At 36.0% G+C, this 22,435-nt stretch overlaps 2 protein-coding genes across 2 annotated transcripts; both read left to right on the forward strand.

Moving 5' to 3' along the window:
* The first annotated feature begins 926 nt into the window (after positions 1-926).
* On the forward strand, positions 927-18,549 carry LOC131429229 (mucin-2-like). Its single transcript, XM_058593279.1, has 6 exons — positions 927-997; positions 1,060-2,472; positions 7,142-7,264; positions 13,642-13,995; positions 17,568-18,182; positions 18,241-18,549. The coding sequence occupies exons 1-6, from the start codon at positions 949-951 to the stop codon at positions 18,375-18,377; spliced, it is 2,691 nt and encodes an 896-aa protein (XP_058449262.1). The 5' UTR covers positions 927-948; the 3' UTR covers positions 18,378-18,549.
* LOC131430137 (uncharacterized) lies at positions 13,469-14,431 on the forward strand. Its single transcript, XM_058594859.1, has 3 exons — positions 13,469-13,575; positions 13,642-13,995; positions 14,059-14,431. The coding sequence occupies exons 1-3, from the start codon at positions 13,530-13,532 to the stop codon at positions 14,196-14,198; spliced, it is 540 nt and encodes a 179-aa protein (XP_058450842.1). The 5' UTR covers positions 13,469-13,529; the 3' UTR covers positions 14,199-14,431.
* Positions 18,550-22,435: the final 3,886 nt, after the last annotated feature.

Consider the following 22,435-nt stretch of genomic DNA (forward strand, 5'->3'; position numbering starts at 1 on the left):
TTAAATAACTCGTTCAGTTAACACCTGTTTACCTAGTAAAATTTGATAGAGTGTTAGATATTTTATAGTATAATCAACATTTTATTTTAAAAGTAGATAATTAAGCTATAAGAAAAAAACACAATTTGAAATGATTACCATTTGAAGATAATCTGCGATATCTACAAACCACGTTTGTTGGCAGATTCATCCTTTGCAAATATAGCAGGATCACAACAACTTTGCGCAACTTACGATGAGTAACCGGTCGAAACAACATTTTCGGAAATATTGTTGTTGGATACAAACTGCTTGCGTGTCTTAATAGTATTTTTATTTCGTTATCATCTTATAGACAGATAATTATTTTCGGTCACACGAATCTGATCATTCAATCTCAAACAAACTAAGTATTCACATTTACATTCACATTCATTTACTTTCTTGATTAACAAGCGACGATGACAGCTCTTCGATTTCGCTAGAAATCCAAAAAAGTTTACATTAGTGACATGTGCGAGTCACGAGAAATTGCAGTTCTACACAACGACGATAACTAATTCGCAGTAATGGTGGAAGTCATTGAACGAATGTTGCCTTCAATTGAAATTCAAATCTTTCGTCTATCTTACGATAAGAACAGGCAATTACACCTTCGGGTTGAATGCGTAAAAAGATGACCAACACTTGGCTCCGGACAAGTATCTGTCTGAAACTGCATCAGGCTGAAAAGATTGATACACCTATGTATATAAGCTTCGAGAGCAAGCAACGATTCCCTGAAGATATTTGTATGTGTGTCAGGTTCATTTGAATTGAAAGTATCTACGAATTACTCAATCATATCGATGTTTCTCTCAATGCCTCGATAAGACATCACTGATATGGTATTTTGAAAGTATATAATTTGAATGCTTAGTAATTAATATGTCATTTGAATGGTTTTTCTTCGGTGATCACTCCTTGACCATGGCGACGTCTGTCACGTTACTACTTTTTGCTGCGGTTATTCATCAAGGTAGTGAAATTATTCGTTTTTTGTAATATCAATTTAAAAAAGGTTTCTTCGAAATTCTTTAGTGAATTTGCAACTAGTGTGTTACCAGTGTGTGGACTGTGATGTAAATCCCCCAGTGGCTGTAGTGTGTGCAGATAATTATCCCACATCAGCCACACCTACTCTCCCAACAAGTCCTGATACTACGATGTCGATTGATATTACGCCAACGTTGCCAACCAGTCCTGATCCCACATGTGCTACATGTGGCCCTGAGGAAGAAACGACTCCAGAGCTTACGCCAACTTTACCTACAAGCCCAGAACCTACGTGTGCAACATGTGCTCCGGAAACTAACACAACTCCCGAGTTTACACCCACGTTACCAACTAGCCCAGAGTTAACGACGGCGGAGCCTACACCAACTTTACCTACCAGTCCGGAACCTACTTGTGCTACTTGTTCTCCAGAAACTGACACAACTCCCGAGTTTACACCCACGTTGCCAACTAGCCCAGATTTAACGACGGCGGAGCCTACACCAACTTTACCTACCAGCCCAGAACCTACTTGTGCTACATGTGCTCCGGAAACTGACACAACTCCCGAGTTTACACCCACGTTACCAACGAGTCCAGATTTAACGACCTCGGAACCTACTCCAACTTTACCTACAACTATTGAACCTACGTGTGCTACATGCGCACCTGAGACGGATACTACTCCCGAGCTTACGCCCACATTGCCAACTACCCCGGAACCAACGTGTCCAACCTGTGGCCCAGAAACCGATACCACTCCACAGTTTACTCCAACTTTACCTACCGGTCCAGAGCTTACAACGGCAGAGCCTACGCAGGAATCCAGTACTGATCAAATATGTCCAACATGTGCACCAATAACCAACACACCGGAATTAACGCCCACACTACCAACCAGTCCGGATACGACATGCGCTACGTGTGTCACAACATTAAACACGGTCACTCCACCAATAACAAGTCTCACAGATTCAACGATTATAACACCACCGCTTACCAGCACTGCTGGTCCAACGTCATCCCAGATTACCACCATTTGGCCAACGATTACCACCGCTGAGGGTCCGACGTCATCTCAGATTACTACCATTTGGCCAACTTGGCCTTCGGACAGCTGGCCAACCCCAACGCTTACGACCGCTGAGGGTCCGACGTCTTCTCAGATTACGACCATTTGGCCAACTTGGCCATCGGACAGTTCAACGTCGGAAAGCTGGCCAACTCCAACGCTTACCACCGCTGAGGGTCCTACATCTTCTCAGATTACGACCATTTGGCCAACTTGGCCATCGGACAGTTGGCCTACACCATCTCTAACAACCCAGGATTCCTCCTGGCCCACGGCAAGTCTCACTAGCGAGACGGGAACGCTTCCAACTATAATGACCACATTTGCCGCTGACAAAAAACACCTCCCTATGCCGGTCTACATATGTTTCTCGACGGAACAAATCGGTAAGTTATTTATACTAGCTCTAATTTCTAAATGTTCTCGAAGTTTTGCAACGACCCATTTTCAATTATTCCTTAAAATATTCACATAATGGGAACATGGAACACCTATTTAGTTTTGAACTTAATTAAAATCGTCTTCTTAATATCCATCGAATAATCTAAGAGTCAAGTTAATTCATTTTTGATTACGGTGTTTTATTCCTAATACCGTTTTCGTTTATTGATCAGAGCAGCCCGAGAGCTGACCCAGAGTCGCCCAAACAACTTTTGATGTGTTTGTTTTAGCAACCTGGGGTCGCTCTAGATCGGACTCTAATCGTGTAGTTTCGCTCTGAAAATTTTCTCGGGTCGCACCATGAATCCATGCGAGTTTGTTTATTTTTCGCTTTTTCATGAGTTGTTGTTTAGGGCAAGTACCATGTGTTCGTTTTACTTGGAGTCAGAGTCGCCCGCGTATAGGTTCAAAAGCTATGAGGCATAACAGTTCATCATAAGCTGTCAAGTACTGACGAGTCGAAAATGAAACTTAAGGAAAATTAATTTCTTCTATATATCTCTCGTACTCTGAACAGGCACGCAGTTTTACTTTCCCTAGTCCAGATATTCTATGAACCGGATTAATAGCTGAAAAAGAGCCGTGTTAACTCAAAAACACCTAAACTTCTACTAACAAACTGAGGAGAAGGGCTCGCAAATCGAATTAGTTCGTAAAATGTGTTAAACCCACTTAGCAGTGAGATGATACCTTTTTTTTATCAACCAGCATGTGTTTTTCGCGTGGATATTCTTCGTTGCGTATAGTTTTCATGAAATTATTTTAATGACTAAGTTATTAAAAGGAACTACAAGACGAATAGATGATAGAAATTATATGAAACCTTAAAATTATTCCTTTCAATCGATACGAGTGACAATTGATTATGCATTCCATGAGTTGTACAAGTGAGTTTCTCTTTAAAGTTCGTGTCATTATTTATGGTACTTCTGAGACCAGCATAACCAAAAATAGTTCGTATGTCTAAGAACTAGTATGACGAATAAATTGAAATAGTTTTGAGCCCAACTTTGAAAATTTGTTGGTATCGGTTCTCATCACACTGCAATTTCAATATTGGAAGTCCGAACCGGATAAAATTCACCAATTTTGTATGGGACTATAAGTTTATTTTAATTTGAATTATTGTTTATCAAATTCGTTTTGGTTTTCTTTTAGCTTCTCTATTCCCGATACTTTCGGAAACAGAATTCGGAAACCGATGTAGCCGAAGTCAGTTAAATTCGTCTAATGGGTTGTTAACTATTTCATTAGATTCTAATTTTTTGAAAATCAGTGTAGCCATCTTAGAGAAATCGTAGTGCGTTCCATAAAAAATATGTTGGTGCTACCTTCTGGGATCGAAAACCGAATACCGGTAAAACTGAAATAAGTTTATTTCGTTGTCGACTCTCAAAATCTGTGAGCTCGATAAACCCGATAAATTTATGTGAAATTTTTACACTAACCAGTAACTATATCTTCTGAATCGGAAGTCGGATCTGATTAAAAAACAAACAGTTTTGATGGGACCTTAAGACCTTTCATTTGAATGTTAGATGGACGAAATCGGTTCAGTCATCTACTAGCAAAACGAGTGACATTATATTAATTTCATTACATATATCACCCTGTAGTTCCGGAACCAGAAGTTGGATCCAAATAAAATTCAGAAACCTTATATGGGAGCATAGGACTGTTCATATGAGTATAATTTTGTTGAAATTAGTTAAGCCATCTCCGAGAAAAAATAATTAAATTCTTTTTCACACATAAATGTGCTTATCTCGACAAACTAGTATAAGGGTGTAAGAAGTTGTGTTCTTCCAACAATTATTGTTGCAAGCAGTATAAATCAATATGACTATGAGGTTGTTTTGAATTTTAAAATACTGCCTTTTTACCTTTTTTATGAATATAAAAAATAGGTATAGAATTCGCTCCAACTTTAGAAGAATTTTCCGAGGCCCAGAGGGCCGAATGTCATATACCAATCGATTCAGCTCGACAAACTGAGCAAATGTTCGTGTGTGTATGTGTGTGTGTATCTGTTAGTGTGTTGTCAACTAAGAGATCGAGATCTCAGAGATGGCTGGACCGATTTTGATCAAACTATTCGCAAATTAAAGGTCTCTCCGTCACCCTGAACGCTATTGAATGGCTTTGAGATCGGATGTTTACTTTTTGAGTTATACGAAGTTTTATGTCAAACATTTCAGTTTTTTGACAGTATCTGTCACAATTGACCTTGAAAACAGAATACATTTTCTGACTAAGATTCCGCACGGTAATAGCTATCCAACAAGCCATAGATTGTTAAAATCCGTCCATTATTAACGGAGATATCGAAATTTTTATGTAAGCGACTTTTCCCCCTAATCCAGCAGTAGAAGTTTTGAGCGCTGTCTGGCAAAGAAATGCTTGGGAGCAACATAAAACACGATTTTTTATACTGTTACATACATTTGTTTCTAAGTACCAAAAAGACTGTGTACATCATGATATTTTGCCTCGGACCGATTTTAGCACGGTTCGTTTTTGGCAACATAATCGTTCGAATAAGGCATATGTAAACCAGATAATGACAGAATTTTCTAGTTGAAAGCCATATTATTATATTGATTTAAACTACTTACAGCAATAATTGCTGGAAGAACATAACACCCATATACCATTCGAATCAGTTCGTCGAGATCAGCAAATGCGTGTGTGACAAATAATTTCACTCAATTTTTTTCGGAGATGGCTCAACCGTTTTCTCTAAACTCAGATTCATATGAAAAGTCGTATACTCCCAAACAAGGTTCCTGAATTATGTTTGGTTCCGACCTCTGGTTCCGGAACTACAGGATGATATGTGAAACGAAATTAAAACTGTGTAACTCATTTTTCTCGTAGATGGTTGAACCGATCTAAGATTCAAATGAAAAGTTTTAAGATTCTATAAAACATTTTGTTTTTCAGTCAGATCGAGCTTTCGGTTTCGGAGATACAGGGTGATTAGTATAAAAATGTCTATTTCACATAAATTAATCAGGTTTATCGGGTTAGCAGATTTGGATAGTCGATAACCAAATAAACTTATTTCATTTTTGGTTGTATTCAGTTTTCGTTTCGGAAGGTACCCAAAATGTAATTCGAACAACGATTCCTCAAATTGATTTTCAAACATTTTGAAACAAATGTAAACTATACAGCTACTCAAGTGAATTTGTCTGACTTCGGCTACACCAAATTTCGAATTCCGGCTCCAGTATCTCAAAGCTCAATCGTTTTCTCAATAAAAGCCAAATCGAATTTCAGGAACAAAAGTTCAAATTAAAATAAATCCAATTTTATCCAATTCTGACTTCTGAAATTGTAGGATGATGAATTTCTAAAATTCAAACCGATATAGAAGATGACAATCCCGAAAAGCTTTAAAGTTGGACTCAAAAATATTGCAATTTATTCGTCATCCTGGTTCTGGTTCCTGAATACCGGCTCTGGCAGTACCTTAAATTACCCTAAACTCTAAAGTGGAAATTACTTCGACATATCATGGAATGTTAAATCGATTCTTACATTTTTAGATTCAAATTCGATCCAATTTGCAGTTTCGACATTACAGAGTAATGAGCGATTAAAATCTCAAACTGCCACTTAAACCCACGGATATATTCGAATAATATCATTAAAACTGAAACACCGAAGAATATTCATGCAAAACACACATGCGGATTGATAAAAAAGGTTTCATCCCACTGCTAGGTGGATTAAGCACGTTTTTCTACTACATATGTCATGTTTGAACGATTATGTTGCCAAAAACGGACCGTGCTAAAATCGAAACCTCATGAAAAAGGGTGTTGTGCATATTATTTTAGGTGCTAAGAAACAATTGCATAAAACAGTATTGAGAATCGTGTTTCACTTTGCTCCGAAGCATCGCTTTATCATCAAGCGCGTAAAACTCCTACTATTGGAATAAGCAAAAAGTCGCTTACACAAAAATATCGCTATCTCTGTTAAACATGAACGGATTCTACCAATCTACGGCTTGTTTGATAGCTATTACCGTGCGAAATATAAGTCTAAAAGCATATTATATTCTTTAAGGTCTATTGTTACAGATATTGTAAAAAACTGAAAATATTGACATAAAACTTCGAATAACTCAAAAAGTAAATATTCGATCTCAAAACCATTCAAAAGGGCTCAGGATGATGGGGAGACCATTCATTTGCGACTAGCTTGATCACAATCGGTCCAGTCATCTATGAGATCTCGACCTCTTTGTTGATAACACATATACATACACAAACACTGGCGACTTTTGGTACATTGATATTTTTGAAAACCTAAACTTCAAATTCCAACAGATGCCTTGATGCTCGTCAAATCTGTTCTGAGAATGTTCCTGTTGCAAGAAGATTCAAGAAATATCGATAAACTGTCGTTGAAGTCGTCATCTGGTTCGTAAGTGAAGGTTTGGGTGTGTTGGATAGATTCATGCTTTTAATAAACCGGACAAAAGAATTATTCTTAGGTATATATGAGCAAATTTGCTTACTACTGTTGAAATTAATGATCTTGCAATGGCGATTGTACTAGTAGATTTTGATATGAAACTTATTTGTATGTTTGTATTTTCAGTTAATAACCGTCTAACAACGAATAGAGGCTGTAGTATACGTGGGGAATCAGCAGCAGAGACTTGTACAGCTATTAATAACAACCAGCAGTACGAGCGGTGCTCCTTGTGTTCCTGGAGTCTTTGTAATAGATAAATTATGAATAAAAGTAACTTATCTTATTGTTAGAATAAGCATCGTTGTATATTTTAGCATAAAGAATACCGAAATCGATATCCTTCAAAATGTTGGAAAGATGTGTCAATATTTTCATAGAATTGAGAAGAGACCTTATCGAATGAATACTAGAATTCGAAGAAAGTTGGATATTTTACATAATGTAAGTATTTATTGTATCGCAATTCTAGTCTGAATGGATTAACATGTTCTCAGTAAGTTTTTGCCATTGTACTGTTATCATATCTATCAACAGTGGAAATATTGCAGTGTAATCACTTTGCTTTTTGCACTACATTTGTTTTCTCTACCTTTCGCCTTCCTCATATCAGTGCAAAAAAAATCTTTAATCGAACAGCTTGTACCGTATAACAGTTAAATCTAATGATGTTTAATATTTGAACGTATAAATGAGTAACATTACCTTTATAATTAAAGAGTAAATAATTCATTCATTCGTGCTCGATTCATATGCTATCAATATTTTCGATTCAAATGATATCACTCTGTGCCAAAATGATAGTTTACATGTTATCGAATAGATATAGATTCCGATATGTTATCAAGGAACTTGTCAACATATGTCAAATTTTGTTAATTAGATATATTTACAAATGAAATTTAGGTTCTATCTGCAGTTTGTTACAATAATTAGTTGATGATGTTATTGTCATCCAACACGATTGTGATTAAGATAAAGGAATTTTGTCTGGTGATGATTTTATGCAATTGATGCAAAGTTTGTTTAGTATTGGTTTCTCGTTTACGACTAAACTCAACAAAGCGCTACTTCACTACTTTACTAGAATTAGAATTTAGAGAAAACTAAAGTCTTAAGGTAGTTGAATCCAAAACCGGCAAAAATCCTACGTTGTTTCTGCAAAAGAAAGTATAATTTTTTTAATTATCCTCCTGCAACATTTTAGAATTGCAACATCGCTTATTCTCGGCTTCTCCAATGATTTCAGGGGCAGAGAAATGGTTTATGATTCGAGAGACCGCAGGCTTATTTTGCGTTTGTCAGGTAGCCAAACTTTGTTTATCGCATTTCCGAAATAATTCGGGCGATCCGCTCTTTTACCGCTTTTTTGAACCGTTTGAACCTATACTATACATGCACCAATAAACTATCTACAAAAATTCAGTTTTCAGCAGAATTCCGGATGACTCAGTGCTCCCTGAGAGTTATTCATTACGGTGAACAGAAAATAAAAGTTTTATTTGTCGTCTGATGTTGAAACTAATACTCGACTGTTGATATAATTACTGAGAATGGCGACTTAAGTCAAACCATTTAATTATTTACTTTCATATTTTATGTAATTATAAGGATGTTAAAAAAATCACATTCATCCAAATATTTGTTTATCCGAATATAAGCTTTCACATTCCTAAAACCAGCACCATAAATCAGCAATAACCATTTTTCGTCATTTTAATAACTAACCAAAGGATTAAATCTAATGCTGAAAAGTCCGTAGTTTTTAAAGCATATCATAAAAATCGTGGTTTTAAGAGATTAACCCACTGATAATCGATATGATTCACTGCGGTAAATCGGTACGAAAAGATAAAATATATTAAATCATTGGAGAACTCTGTTTTGGTAAGGGAACCCCCTTTGACAAATATACTGTATGAAATATGCACATTTTTCAACAGAACCAATGTGCAGGTGGTATAGCGCAAAAAAAAATCACCATGAAAAGCGTTTTATCAAAGAAAATGATAATCTACATTTCAAAAACACGATCGTGCAAATGTATTAATACATACATTGATAAAATTTCTAGCAAACGTACAACAGTAGCTAAAATATAAGTTTATCGACCAGGAGGAAGAATGGTTATTATAGTTTTCACTTGATTACAGGGCAATTATTACAAATAAGGCTACTCAAATACTTTGAATATTTGATCTGGCAACCTTGGTGTTGTTTTGTGATGATAAATTCAATTCAAAACTATTTTACTATTGAGTTTCATGGAAAATAAAATTCAACGATCGTCCCCAAAACTAATTTGCGAAATTTCTTCAGAAAATATTTAAGATTGCACTCTCAAGTAGCACCGTTACCGCTAGACAGCTAACATCATGCTAGAACTATGAACTGGTAGTTGAATTGAAATGTATTGTTCGCGACATAATCTGGATACCCCCAAATACGTAAATCTCCGGAAATATTTCATCAACGCTCGAACTATGTTGCAGACTTGTATAACTTTTCATTTAGTAAATTCAATTTTTGGTTAGCATCACCTTCTTATCGAGCTTTTAGATCGAAGATGGCGACGAAAAAAAATTAAGTGCGGATCCGGATCTATCAGTAATAAAATTTGCAAAAAAGCTCGGTTTCACTGCAAGCACTGTCCAAAACGTTCCTAAATCTATCAATGCACGTTCGACAACAGCCAGGAAAGCAGAGAGCGGAACAAAAAAGGGATCTCAGTGATACGCGAAAGGTGAAGCAGAAGAGACCAGATCTTTTGGTTTGGCAGGCAATATGCAGCAATGGTCGAGCAAGCCAAAGTGTTGAAGCGGAACGGAGAGCAAGGAAATATACCGTGAAGAATAGCTATAGAAGCGATTGTTACCATTCCTGAGCAGCCATGACGCTCCCTCGGCATTCTACCCTGATTTGGCATCTTGTCACTATGCCAAAAATGTTTTGGAATGGCATAAAACGAATGGAGTCCATGTTGTACCGAGAGAGACGAATCCACAAAAACTGCCAGGAGTTTTGACCTATCCAGCGGTGCTGGGCTCTCGTGAAGAGAGAACTCTCTATATAAACTCTCTATATAAACAACAAGCTACAACTATAGGTAAAATTGGAAATATTGGACAAAAGCAGTTCAATCGGTTGCAGAGAATTCTGCATAGATCCTAATGTCTGAAGTAAACTCGAAAGATCGTATTTTTATCTTGCAGTATAATTAAGTAACTGTAATTAGTTTAAAGATGGCTAGTAAAGCACAATCAAATGAAGAAGAAATACCTTGGATTGAACTAACAGTAAATTTGTTTTATTCCGAATTAAATCTGTCCATATTTTGTCGCGAACAATCCTTATTGAGATCGATCGAGGGCAAGTTTAATTTAAGCTCTAGTCAAAACGATTTCAGACAGTCTCATGGACTAAGTTAATATTAGATTGTTATAATTGGACTGATGTTTCTGACCAATTTGAGTTTGATTCACCGTCTAATTAACTTGAAAACAGATGATTTGGCAAGAGAATTTCAGCCGGGGACTCTTACCCAAGCTTTGTATCAGCGACTTATAACCAAGCATTTCATCACAATAAAACTTTCTCATATGGCTCATATTTTTATAAATATTACAAATGAATTCTTTAAAACTCTTTTCATTGAATCTTGAAAGTTTATTCGGGCATAAATTAGCATAAATTTTTCAGTTTGTAAACCGTTTTGCCCCAAGTATTGAAAAAAAATCCGTTTTTTTTCAGCACGGTTAGAATTTTTTTTTATCAAACTTCATCCTGTAGTTCCAGAACCGAAAGTCGGATTCGGACAAAATTCAATAGCGGCTTACGGAACCGTTAAACCTTTTATTTGTGTCTAAGTGTGTAAAAACCGATTCACTCGTTTCTGGGAAAACGAAGTGAGGTCCGTTCTGAAGTTTTTGACCTGTATTTCGTGCGCTATCGGTTTCGGAAATCGGGAACCGGTATAGCTGAAGTCAAAGTTTTGAGCCAAACTTTAGTAGAATTTTTCCGTATTTTGTTTTGTCGCTCTAACGGACGGTTTTAAATTTTCGCACACCATGTATTTTAGGAACCGGAAGTCGAATATGGATAAAGTTCAAAACCGGTCTACGATCGTAGGACTTTTCTTTTGAACCTAAGTTTATTAAAATCGGTTACGACATCTTCTTGAAAATGAAGTGAGTTCCGTTTAGGAGTTTCTGATCATTATTTCCGAAATCGGGAGCTTATAACCGGTATATGCAAAATAAAATAAATTTTTTGGCTATCATTTAGCAAGATTACCATGGGTTTTATTCGTTTTCACATCACCATGCATAGAAGAACACGAAATTAAATTCTTTTTACTCAATCACTCTGTAACTCTGGAATCAGAAGTCGTATCCCATAAGTATTCAATAGCGTTCTATGGGATTCTAAGACCTTTCATTTGAATTAAAGTTTGTAAAAATTGGTTCTACCATCTATGAGAAAATGAAGTGGATATTTATGGAAATGGAAAAGTATAATCGTTCATATGAATCCAATTTTGTGTAATTCGTTTCAGTCATCTCTGATTCGATCTCAAGTGCGTATTTTAAGCAATGCGCAGTACATGGACACTCGTACAGAGATTGCAGAACATTGGGACATTTTTATCAATCAAATGAAGTAAACAATTGATCATAACAATTCAAGTTATTCGATAGTATTAACATCTCATTTCAGCCTATTCTTGAGCATAAAATTTATAAGGTCATTATAAGGTCATTATGTTTACCGTGGAAATAAACATTTAATTCTTCATTTAATTTTTTACTTTCTACTGTCTATTCAACATGAAAGGAGGTAAGGTTTTTGACAGTAAATTTTAAGATAGTCAAGTTTGTTTTTACTTGAAGGATCGTAATAGATTTGAGGTACTGAATGAACAAGTATTAAGGTGACAAGAGAGTAAAAATAAATTAATATTATTTTTTTTTCCATAAATACGTTTATTTCATAGGCAAAATACATAATACGTCAGAAAATACATTGCACTCCGTTGCAAAACAAAAAAGTGTTCGGTAAATAGTAGAAACTTTACGTCTGCTTAGCGGTTCAAATTGAACTGCCGAGTTTAGCACTAAGCAGTTCAATTTGAACTGCTCTGCACTGATGAGTCAAAGACGATACGTAAAAATAATAAAAGCGGTTATGTGCCCTAGCACAAAATTTGGCTAACCCCTAAATGACCAAACCTGCATCGGCCAGAAATAGTCGAAAACAGGTTTTCGTTCGGCACGTCAGAAAAGACATTGCACTCCGTTGCAAAACAAAAAAGTGTTCTGTAAATAGTAGAAACTTTACGTCTGCTTAGCGGTTCCAATTGAACTGCCGAGTTTAGCACTAAGCAGTTCAATTTGAACTGCTCTGTACTGATGAGTCAAATACGAAACGTAAAAATAATAAAAACGGTTATGTGCCCTAGCACAAAATTTGGCTAACCCCTAAATGACCAAACCTGCATCGGCCAGAAATAGTCGAAAACAGGTTTTCGTTCGGCACGTCAGAAAAGACATTGCACTCCGTTGCAAAACAAAAAAGTGTTCTGTAAATAGTAGAAACTTTACGTCTGCTTAGCGGTTCAAATTGAACTGCCGAGTTTAGCACTAAGCAGTTCAATTTGAACTGCTCTGCACTGATGAGTGAAAGACGAAACGTAAAAAAAATACATAAGTTTTTCTTTGCCGTGGAATCCACAATACATAGTACTTTAAACCTAATACATTTCGAATATCATATTAGTATTATTAGTATATAGTTAGAAAGGAAGGTCACGACAAGCAAGAATGTCGCGAACTGGGACGATTGGTAGAAATTGATTTACTTGAATGAAAAAACTTTCTGGGCGAGAGCTCGAGAAACAGTATTAGGTAATAATGACTGCTTGGGAGTGGTTTTCTCGGGGCAGATATCTGCTGGTTAAGAGTTTTCAGGCATAATTTGAATGCAGTTAAAACGCTTAAAATTTATAAACGAAGCCTAACAAACTTTGCCGAGATAATGTATAGACTTGATAACAGATATTAGAGTTTGCAAAGGGAACTTGACTCGAAGCATTGAAACTGCTTCTTTAGCACCCCGAAGGAGGAAAATTACTTCGACACCTTGGGTTGACCTTGCCAATCTTCCGATAAAAAATCCTATCTAAAACGGAAAAAATAGAGTTTTTGCATTCATTTCCAATAAGAGCCGCCTTTGTTGAATTCATGCTACTTCACTCATGGTAGTTCACAAGCGCAACAATAATAATCCGAACAGGTCAAATATTATTTTTTTTCCAAATCGATTGAAATCTTTTGACCAAAAGTGTACTACAAAGATACCATGGCTCAAGACTGCATTGTGATTTCAATACTGCGATAAGTGATTATCGTGCCCGAATAAAAAGCTTAATGATGCGACTCGGTAGAATCAGTCAGTATCAAACAGTGGAAGTGTTAATATTCAAAAAGGTATACGGTAGGCTTACAACGCGAAGAAAATGAGAATTGCATTGACATTCGTACTATCAGCATGGATAGTTATTTGTAAGTGTGATATGTTTTGTAGAATAAAATACTTTGACTGTCACTTTTTTTACAATTTTTCTACAGCAAGCAATGCGCAACTCCTCTGCTTCTACTGTGACGATTGTGAAAGCAGTTCAGTGGCAGTGGAGGCTTGTGGTTTGAACAGTCCCATTATAACTACAAATGTACCCGAGGAATCAACTACAGCAACTTCTCCAATGACTTCAACAACACAGCCACCAGTCACAACAGCGATTACATCTGATGGGCCCATTTTGACTCCACCAACTTTTCCGACCCAGACCAGCCTAGGGGGTGGTATGGTTACACCCCCAATAACACCAATGTGGGCTTTCGAAAAGCAAAGAGGTCGCCTGGTCATTTCCCTTCCACCACCTGACCAAACTCCATATGTATGTTCGATGGTAAAATTCACTGGTAAGTGAATACGATCAAAGAAACGCGAATTGAATTGACTTCAGGTTTTCCGATATTACGCAGATGGCCAACGTGAAGTGATTCGGAGAGGCTGTGCACCCCTTGGACAAAATTCGGACGAAACATGCACTAATCTTTCAGGCAATTCTGGGCACACTCGCTGTGCCGTCTGTATGACACATCTCTGTAACAGCGGAATATAATAAAAAGCACTTTTTGGAGAAAGTCTAGCGATACCGATGACTACGACACGTTACAATTCACGTCGAAGGATGATTCTGGACAAATGAAAAGAATAGATTTTTCTTTTGCATATCGTTCAGACTTGTTCTGAATGCATGGCAATTGAGTTTTGCAGTTCTAGTCATCAGTTATGTAAATTTTTTTAGTTTAATTAATTTATTCACTCATCTTACCTTGTCAAACAATTTTAATATATGCGTTAAAAGAAATATCCTTAAAAATATATTTTCTATCGTTTTTAGTCTGATCAGTGACTTGTGACAAACACTTCCGAAATTTTCATTCATGAAGTTAACAAGTGGTTTTTTATGGTAGCGAAATTTGATGACGAATTTTCACCCACAGAAATACCAGAAAAATAAGAGTCACCGATGATATTTCGATGCTGAATTTCCACTACACTTCAGTTCGACACCGAAGTGATTCCGGCAAGATTTAATTATTTAATTTTCATCAATAAGCAAATCTTTACTTAATAAATTCGCAACTGAGAAATAATGACTGTGATATTTTCGATGCTATATTCGAAGGGTATTTTAATTCCAGCTGGTTGATTAAACTGATATATTTAGATTAATTCCCAAAACACGCTATTCAGCTTGAATTTGATTTATAGCAATAACAAGAGTGCAGCATTTATCATGTTTCGAACACACAGCAGGCGCAACGTTTAAATTGGCGTAGCGATAGCCTGCGCTCCTGTTACTTCTGTGTATGATATTAAAGCTAATTTGGGTAATATTTCTTAATCAGCTGCATAATACGATTAAAACTATTATTATTCACAGCATTTGCTGCGTTTATTGATGATATTACTCCACCTCCATGGTATTGCTGAATAAATTTTGAATACATCTTAACTATTGATCCACTCATCAACACAGCATCAAATTGCAAAAGCTAAAAATTTAGTATTGTTTTTACATTTACATATACTCAATGGGCGATCGTTTGTCTTAAATATCATCGAAGAGAATGTTTGCTAGTGAACTTTTCACAACTGATTTTTTTGCCATGTGAGATCAGTTTCAGTGAGAATCGCATTTGCAAAAAATAAGTAGTAAAATTTGTTTTCAGATCGATGATTTTCTTGTCTAAAATCACTTGCGAAGAATGTCTGGCTCGATGTTTGGAAATTTCGATTTTTTCCCAACACTGTGCAGCACATAGTTGAAAGATTCACAAGAGGGTTTTAGATATTATGAAGTCAAAAACGCGACGATTTTGATTGTAGTTGCGTATCATGCAATTAATGCTAAAACTTTTAGTAAAAATAGTCATGTAAAAAAAAATTTCAAATGTCCCATTAGATAGCGACTTGAAGCTTGTTTATACTTATCTGATATGCTGATTAATACGTTGTAAAATACTTTCATTGCAAGGACCATTCATTAGAATCAATTAAATTTCATTTAAGTGATTAAATGCCTATTAACATTCAATGCACTCAACATGAAGGAAGAGGAAATACTGTTAATTTCATTTTAATTTTGCGAAGAGTAAATGAGCGGGACGAGCATAGCGTGCTGTGTAAGACCATCGCCTTGCACAGCCAACCTGTGTTCGATTCCCAACCACGCCAGAGAATTTCACCTTAAGAATCAAAACTTCTATAATCAAAAATTAAATAAAAAGAGTAAAGGGAAAGTCAATCCGAAAATAAACATTTAAAGAGCGCACCATTTAAAATTCGCACACATAAAATTCATATTAAAAATTCGAGTTTTTCCGAGTTTTGCCAATTCTTTTCTTTTTTATATCCAAGTGCGCGAACCTTGGCCTCAACTCTCGCCATAAGGTTCTTCACGACCATAAAATCGATAGTGTTTTGCATATAAATCAAAGATTTTTTTTTCATTTCTACAACATTCTTCACTACTTTGTTTTAGAAGATGCTCCTTCATAAGGTCCCAGTAAGTATCTATTGGGCATAGTTTCCGAGTGTCGGGCTAAGATCTTTCGGTATGAATTCGACTTCATACGCTTTATACCACTCTGGTATGCCCTTCGAGTTGTGGCATGATGCCAAACCCGGCCAGAATATCGGTGGATAGTCGTGAGAGGAAGAAACCGCATTTGGATACACTTTTTCATATACCAAAAAAATTAAATTTTACAGGTGACCTAATCCTACATATGATGCCATTTATTAAGACCTAATTAGTCAAATGACAGAAAATTCTATTTGTGATGATTTAATGTTGAATGAGGCTGATTTTTACTGGATCCGAATATAATTTCCATTTGGCTATTCGGCATTCTTATAAGATGTAAAATCACAAGATGTTTTCGAAGTGTGCCAATAGACCTGTCCATTCATGGTGTTACCAAATTAAGCACTACTTGGTGAACCTCGACATCTTCTGGGTCCGCAAGTTCTCGGGAGCATCACATTGATGCTTATACAGGTCTCCTGGAATCTGATTTAAGTCGGCATTCAAATAAACAAATAATTGGGTAGTAACAGTTAGAAACTACAAAAAATCAATCAATTTTGTGAGTAACTGCAAGACGCTCCATCGATAAACCCCGCTTCATTGCTATGTTTGCTTAAAAATGACTCAAATAATCAAGGAATAACTTTGAATCCCTTACTATCGCAAAATTGATTCAATCGTTCGAAAGCATCAATTTATAACTTCATTCAGAAGAGAGTTCACAAATTCTGAATTTATTACCCAAAAATTACCGAGTGGTGTCTTAACCCGTACTTTTAATTAACCCTGTTGGAAACAATTCAGCGTCATTCGAATACTAATAGCATTTTCACATCGAATGATGTCACATAATCTTACAGTTGAATCCAGCTGTTTTAGTCCTGTATCATAATGAATATGAATTGAGTTATTTTGTAGTGCTTTATAATTCAAATAAAAATCTTCAATAGCTATTTAATTGAAGAAATTCCTCGTTTATTATTAGTGACATATTGATAGCAGGTATATCACTCTGAAATAATTCCAAACTGCAATGCAAACTGATAGTCGATGATAGCGATAGAGTCGCAGAATCCCACAGATAGTACTAAGAGATAATTTTGTCAACATCGTGAAACGCATTTTGTTTCAATGGGTAATCACACATAATATTTGCCATGACCGAAAATGCATGATAAGAAGTAATTCAACGCCTACAAAATCGATTGATAGTCAAATTCGAATGATAGTCATTTTCGTAGTGCTACTGGAAGCTTACACGTAAAGTGGTTCGCTTAAGTCATGTTCCAGAAAAATAAAATTTCGATCGTTCTGCTAACAACGACTATTTTACTCACAAGTAAGTCTCCTAATATAAATTTAAGTTGAAATGACATATTTATCAAACTACAGCATCCTACGCTCAACTGCTATGCTACCACTGTGAGGATTGTGATTACGATTTACCTGCAATAGAACCATGTGGACTCGCTAATACGATTCTAACGCCACCGGATTGGGATCTAACAACGAGCTCAGACGGTGCAGGATCCAACAATCCCATACTGACTCCACCCACTATCCCAGGAGTTGATGATAGTGACAGCGCAAATCCGGGGAATCCAATTCTCACGCCACCGAACATTGGCGACGGTGGAAGCAGCACAGCAAATCCCGATGGTCCCATTCTAACGCCACCAAATAATGGAGATGATGGCAGTAATACCGGTAATCCCGGCGATCCTATTCTTACACCACCGAACAATGGAGGCGGCGACAGTAGCTCATCTAATCCCGATGGTCCCATTCTAACACCACCGAACAATGGAGGTAACGAAATTAGCACCGCTAATCCCGGCGATCCTATTCTTACGCCGCCCTCGATTCCTGGAAATGGAGGTAATGGCGAGACAACTGTAGGCGGTAACGAGGGCACTTTACCTACTGTACCCATTACTAGCTCAGCTGTCAATAAAATTGAAAGTGTCGATGATCAACAGTACGTTTGTCTAAGAATTGATTCAATCGGTTAGTACACCAATCACTATTTTACACAACTAAAATAACAGAAGATTTCTCTTCACAGTCAATGGCCGAAACGTAGTTCGTCGTGGCTGCACTCAGCTTGGTTCAACCATGGACGAAACATGCAGTAGAGTTTCTTCAGGTTCTCATAAGCATTGTGCCATTTGCAAGACGCATTTGTGTAACTCGGGAGTCTGAAAAGCTACTGGCTGCTTCGTGAAATCTTGTATTGTAACCAAACTTTTCAAACCTTGATTTACAGCATTCAATTTTGTAGTACTATGGGAATGATTCTAAAAATGAGCCTGTTTGAAGTGCTCAAAATTCAAAATCGTTATTTTCTGGAATAGTCGGTATATGTAAGCTAAAGTTCACACAATTAATGCATAAATATGTTTCTGTATAATCACAGATTCACAAAACACAATAACTGTTCTTATTTATTTATATATCATTCGCTTAATGAATCATACGCTGTTGCGCATATAAAAACTGAGTGAAGTTATTAAGGCAACTTTTGGCAGTGATTGATTAGTGTTTGATAAATTTAATGGTTTTTCACAGATATAGGGTAACGGCTCCCTATTTCATCTGAGCTCCAATTTCCATCTCATCCCTTCACCTCATTACTTTGAACATGAATAATATTTTAAAACCTACCTGAACCAAACTGTGAAATGTTTTAGATTGATTATAAAAGCTATTGTCACACTTTCCTATTGAAAGAAATGATTTTAAGTTCTTCGGTTATCGTTTTTTTCATTTAAAATAAACTCACTTTTCAATTTAGGACACATTTTCGTCTCAAGATTTACAGTTCGTCATGTTTCTGATTATCTACTAATCGATTCGTCTCAAAACATGATAACTTTTTCGCACAATTGCACTACCATTGAATGCTGGATGACTTCATAATTAGTAATGTTCACTTGCCACTTGTTTATTTAACGATTTAATACTTCAAAAACTACCCGACAAACAATAAAAGTCTTCAAAAATATGAGATGAAAGTTTTTCACTTAGTTCACTTGATTGTGCTTTGTTTTCATCTCATTTGGTTTCGCAAAGTTGCCAAGTTATCTCATAACGTTACAAAACAAAAATTGTTTTTCTTCTTCAAAATCTCATCAAAAAGTATGTTTTTTGGTATCCGTGACATTAGTTTAATTATATTATTGATATTAATATTTCAATAAAACTGTTTTGGCTTCGAATATTACCAGGAAGAGCATGTTAAATACTAATGAAATAACCATTGTGTCAAATCTAGTAGCACTGGTTTCATTCCGCTATACGTCAACATAACGCAGTGAAGTGTGTGTGTGTTTCATCGGCTGTGCACAGAGATGCCAGATATTTTCATAGAAAATATGTATTACGTTGCATAGAAACTCTATATCTGGTCTATCTGTTTTCACTAATAAAATGATGTTAAATCTGTTTTCACTAATAAAATCTGTTAACATAATTTTATTAGTGAAAACAGATAGACCAGATATAGACTTTCTATGCAACGTAATACATATTCTATGAAAATATCTGGCTTCAAATAGTTCAAATTGGTTCCAAATTTTAATATAAATGTTTGTCCGTGTTCATAATCAATTATCTACATAAAAGATTTCCACTTTAACATGTGATTTGTCCGTTGATTAATAAACTTTTAAAGAATCACTGCAATCAAATACTAATAGATACTCAGAGAGAAAAGTCTAATTTTTTACTTCTTTCTTTCTATGAACCTGTACAAATCAGTATTAAATTTAGGAGATCTTTACAAAATCGGTACTTTGATTTAAACCAGTATGCGAACGCAAAAATCTATACAATACATATAAATCTGTATAAATGGCATCTCTGGCTCTACACTTTGTTTTAAGAAGGGCTAATGAATAAATAGTAACAATCACAGTTTGGTTTTTATTTAATGTTCACCAAATTAACTTTTCAGTAAAATTTTAAATTTAAAGCGAAAGGTAACGGAAACGACTGAAAAATTTTTAAACGTTGAAATGATTTCAAACTTGTTCTAAAAATATCGTATATTCTCTCATAGTTGGCATTAGGCCGTTTTTAAGCAGAATTCTGACATTTTGAACCTGAGAGTGTAATAGTGGAATATTTCGTTTTGATTGCTGTCGCCATTGCTAATTTATAGGATGAATAAAGGATCAACGATAGGATGGATTATTATCCATTGAGATGAAATTAGGAGCAGAGTAGTGAACATTTTATAAGTGTTTTTTGCTGTTTTATGAACATTATTTTAATTTGCAAGGAATGTGAATCAAATCTCAATGTGGAGCAAGGCGAATGAAGCAGTAATACGAAATAGTTATAGTGATTTTAGTGGCTAAATCGAGGTTTAAAGGCGACATCCTTACAAATGAGATGAAATAGGGAACCCTTACCCTAGATACAGCCTATTTACGCATTCATTTTTTTCATGGGACTAAGTTCATTTGTGGTATCAGGTAGAAATGAAGAAAATAAGACGTTGGTTGAAGTGGTTTTTACCCATTTTTGGCTTTGGTAACTGGCTCATCTTTCTCAATCACTTCGTATCGTATTATAAAAAGCTTTTTGAAATTTCGAGTCATTGTATATCAGATTTGCTAGTTTGCACACAGATAACAGATATACAGGCTTACATATGAACGGTGTGTAAAATTTGCTCAATCAACGTGGCGAACACTTGCAGATGTCACCACGATCGACACGAGGTGTCACCAAGATTTGAGTGCCACAGTTTTTGTGCAACATTAACTTTACGTTAGATTTTTGTTTTACTGTTGGTTAAAATGGCAATTTTATTATTGTTTTATTCCGATCGAATTCTCGTGTGATTTATGCGACATGGAAATAAATTTGTCTCTAACACTTAGGAAAATCGTGTGATAAGTGTTAAAATTGTTATAGTTCGAATATTTATGTAATAGGCAGGATGATTTTGTTATCATTCCGGAACGAAAAAAAGATCGCGGCAAATAGTCGAGTACATGGCAGTAGTGTTTCCAACGCATAGCAAATTTGGAATTTATCTTATGATCAAAAAAGAACCGGAATTTTCATTTTAAAATTCCCGCGCTTGTCCAATCGGTAAACTTTTATTCTCTCAACGATAGCAACACTTTTATACACATTCTGTCAAATTTTGACGTATATCGTACGATTAGTTTTTGTTTGGCGTCTATACAAAGAAGTTGAAAAATTTTTGTGTGGCGATTTTTATAATGGATGGTTTCGGATCGCCTTCAAAGCGCCATTCGGTCGATTGTTGTGCAGTTTAGACGTCATATTCATAGATCCACACCTCATCATCAGTTATGATGCATTCGATGAATGTGGGGTCACTATCTGCGTTGGAAATCATCTCTTTGGCCACATCAACACGACGCTGTTTTTGAATGAAATTTAGCTTTTTTGGCACCAGCCGAGAAGCGACGCGTTTCAAAACCAAAACATCAGTTAAAATGTGTTCGGCTGATCCATAAGAGATGCCCAACAACACAGCAATCTCTCAAATCGGTACAGAACGATTTTGCAACACGATTTGCTTCGCCGATTCAATGTTTTCTTCAGTAACAGATGTTGTTGGGCGGCCAGGGATCTCATCATGATCCAAGCTTGTACGACCACCTTTGAAGCGTTTATACCACTCGTATGCCTGTGTTTTTCCTAGACACGATTCACCAAAGGCATTTTCTAACATTTTCAACGTTTCGGAACACTTAAATCCATTTGCAACACAAAATTTGATGCACGCACGTTGTTCTAAATTTTCATCCATTATAAAAAGCGCCACACGAAAATGTTTCAACTTCTTTGTATAGACGCCAAACAAAAACTAATCGTACGATATGCGTCAAAATTTGACAGAATGTGTATAAAAGTGTTGCCATCGTTGAGAGAATAAAAGTTTACCGATTGGACAAGCGCGGGAATTTTAAAATGAAAATTCCGGTTCTTTTTTTATCATAAGGTATGTTTTATGTACTAATCGCATCTAAACTAAATTATCTAGACTTTGTCACGGTAGATTTATGATACAAGCCTTTAAAGCCGAGATATTCGATGAACAAGTAGAGGTATGCATTTCCGAGCGTTCCAATTTTCAGCAGTTCTTCAATCAGAAAAAAATACAACACGACCGCAAAACTCAATGAATCATTCTGAAAATTTCACAGAATATTCTCAACTAAATTTCGAAGACATTGTCAGGTGGGTTTTTCTATATTCTGCACCGTTTCCAATAA

The sequence above is a fragment of the Malaya genurostris genome, chromosome 2 (genome assembly GCF_030247185.1).
Source record: "Malaya genurostris strain Urasoe2022 chromosome 2, Malgen_1.1, whole genome shotgun sequence".
Taxonomy (NCBI): domain Eukaryota; kingdom Metazoa; phylum Arthropoda; class Insecta; order Diptera; family Culicidae; genus Malaya; species Malaya genurostris.

What these genes read in the sequence shown, in the direction of transcription:
- LOC131429229 (XM_058593279.1), top strand. Translation starts at nt 949, where the DNA reads ATGGCGACGTCTGTCACGTTACTACTTTTTGCTGCGGTTATTCATCAA. An exon ending in TGCTGCGGTTATTCATCAAG is followed by an intron (nt 998 to 1,059) that starts GTAGTGAAATTA and finishes GAAATTCTTTAG; the next exon opens with TGAATTTGCAACTAGTGTGT. An exon ending in TTCGATGGTAAAATTCACTG is followed by an intron (nt 13,996 to 17,567) that starts GTAAGTGAATAC and finishes ATCAAACTACAG; the next exon opens with CATCCTACGCTCAACTGCTA.
- LOC131430137 (XM_058594859.1), top strand. Translation starts at nt 13,530, where the DNA reads ATGAGAATTGCATTGACATTCGTACTATCAGCATGGATAGTTATTT. An exon ending in ATCAGCATGGATAGTTATTT is followed by an intron (nt 13,576 to 13,641) that starts GTAAGTGTGATA and finishes ATTTTTCTACAG; the next exon opens with CAAGCAATGCGCAACTCCTC. An exon ending in TTCGATGGTAAAATTCACTG is followed by an intron (nt 13,996 to 14,058) that starts GTAAGTGAATAC and finishes GATATTACGCAG; the next exon opens with ATGGCCAACGTGAAGTGATT.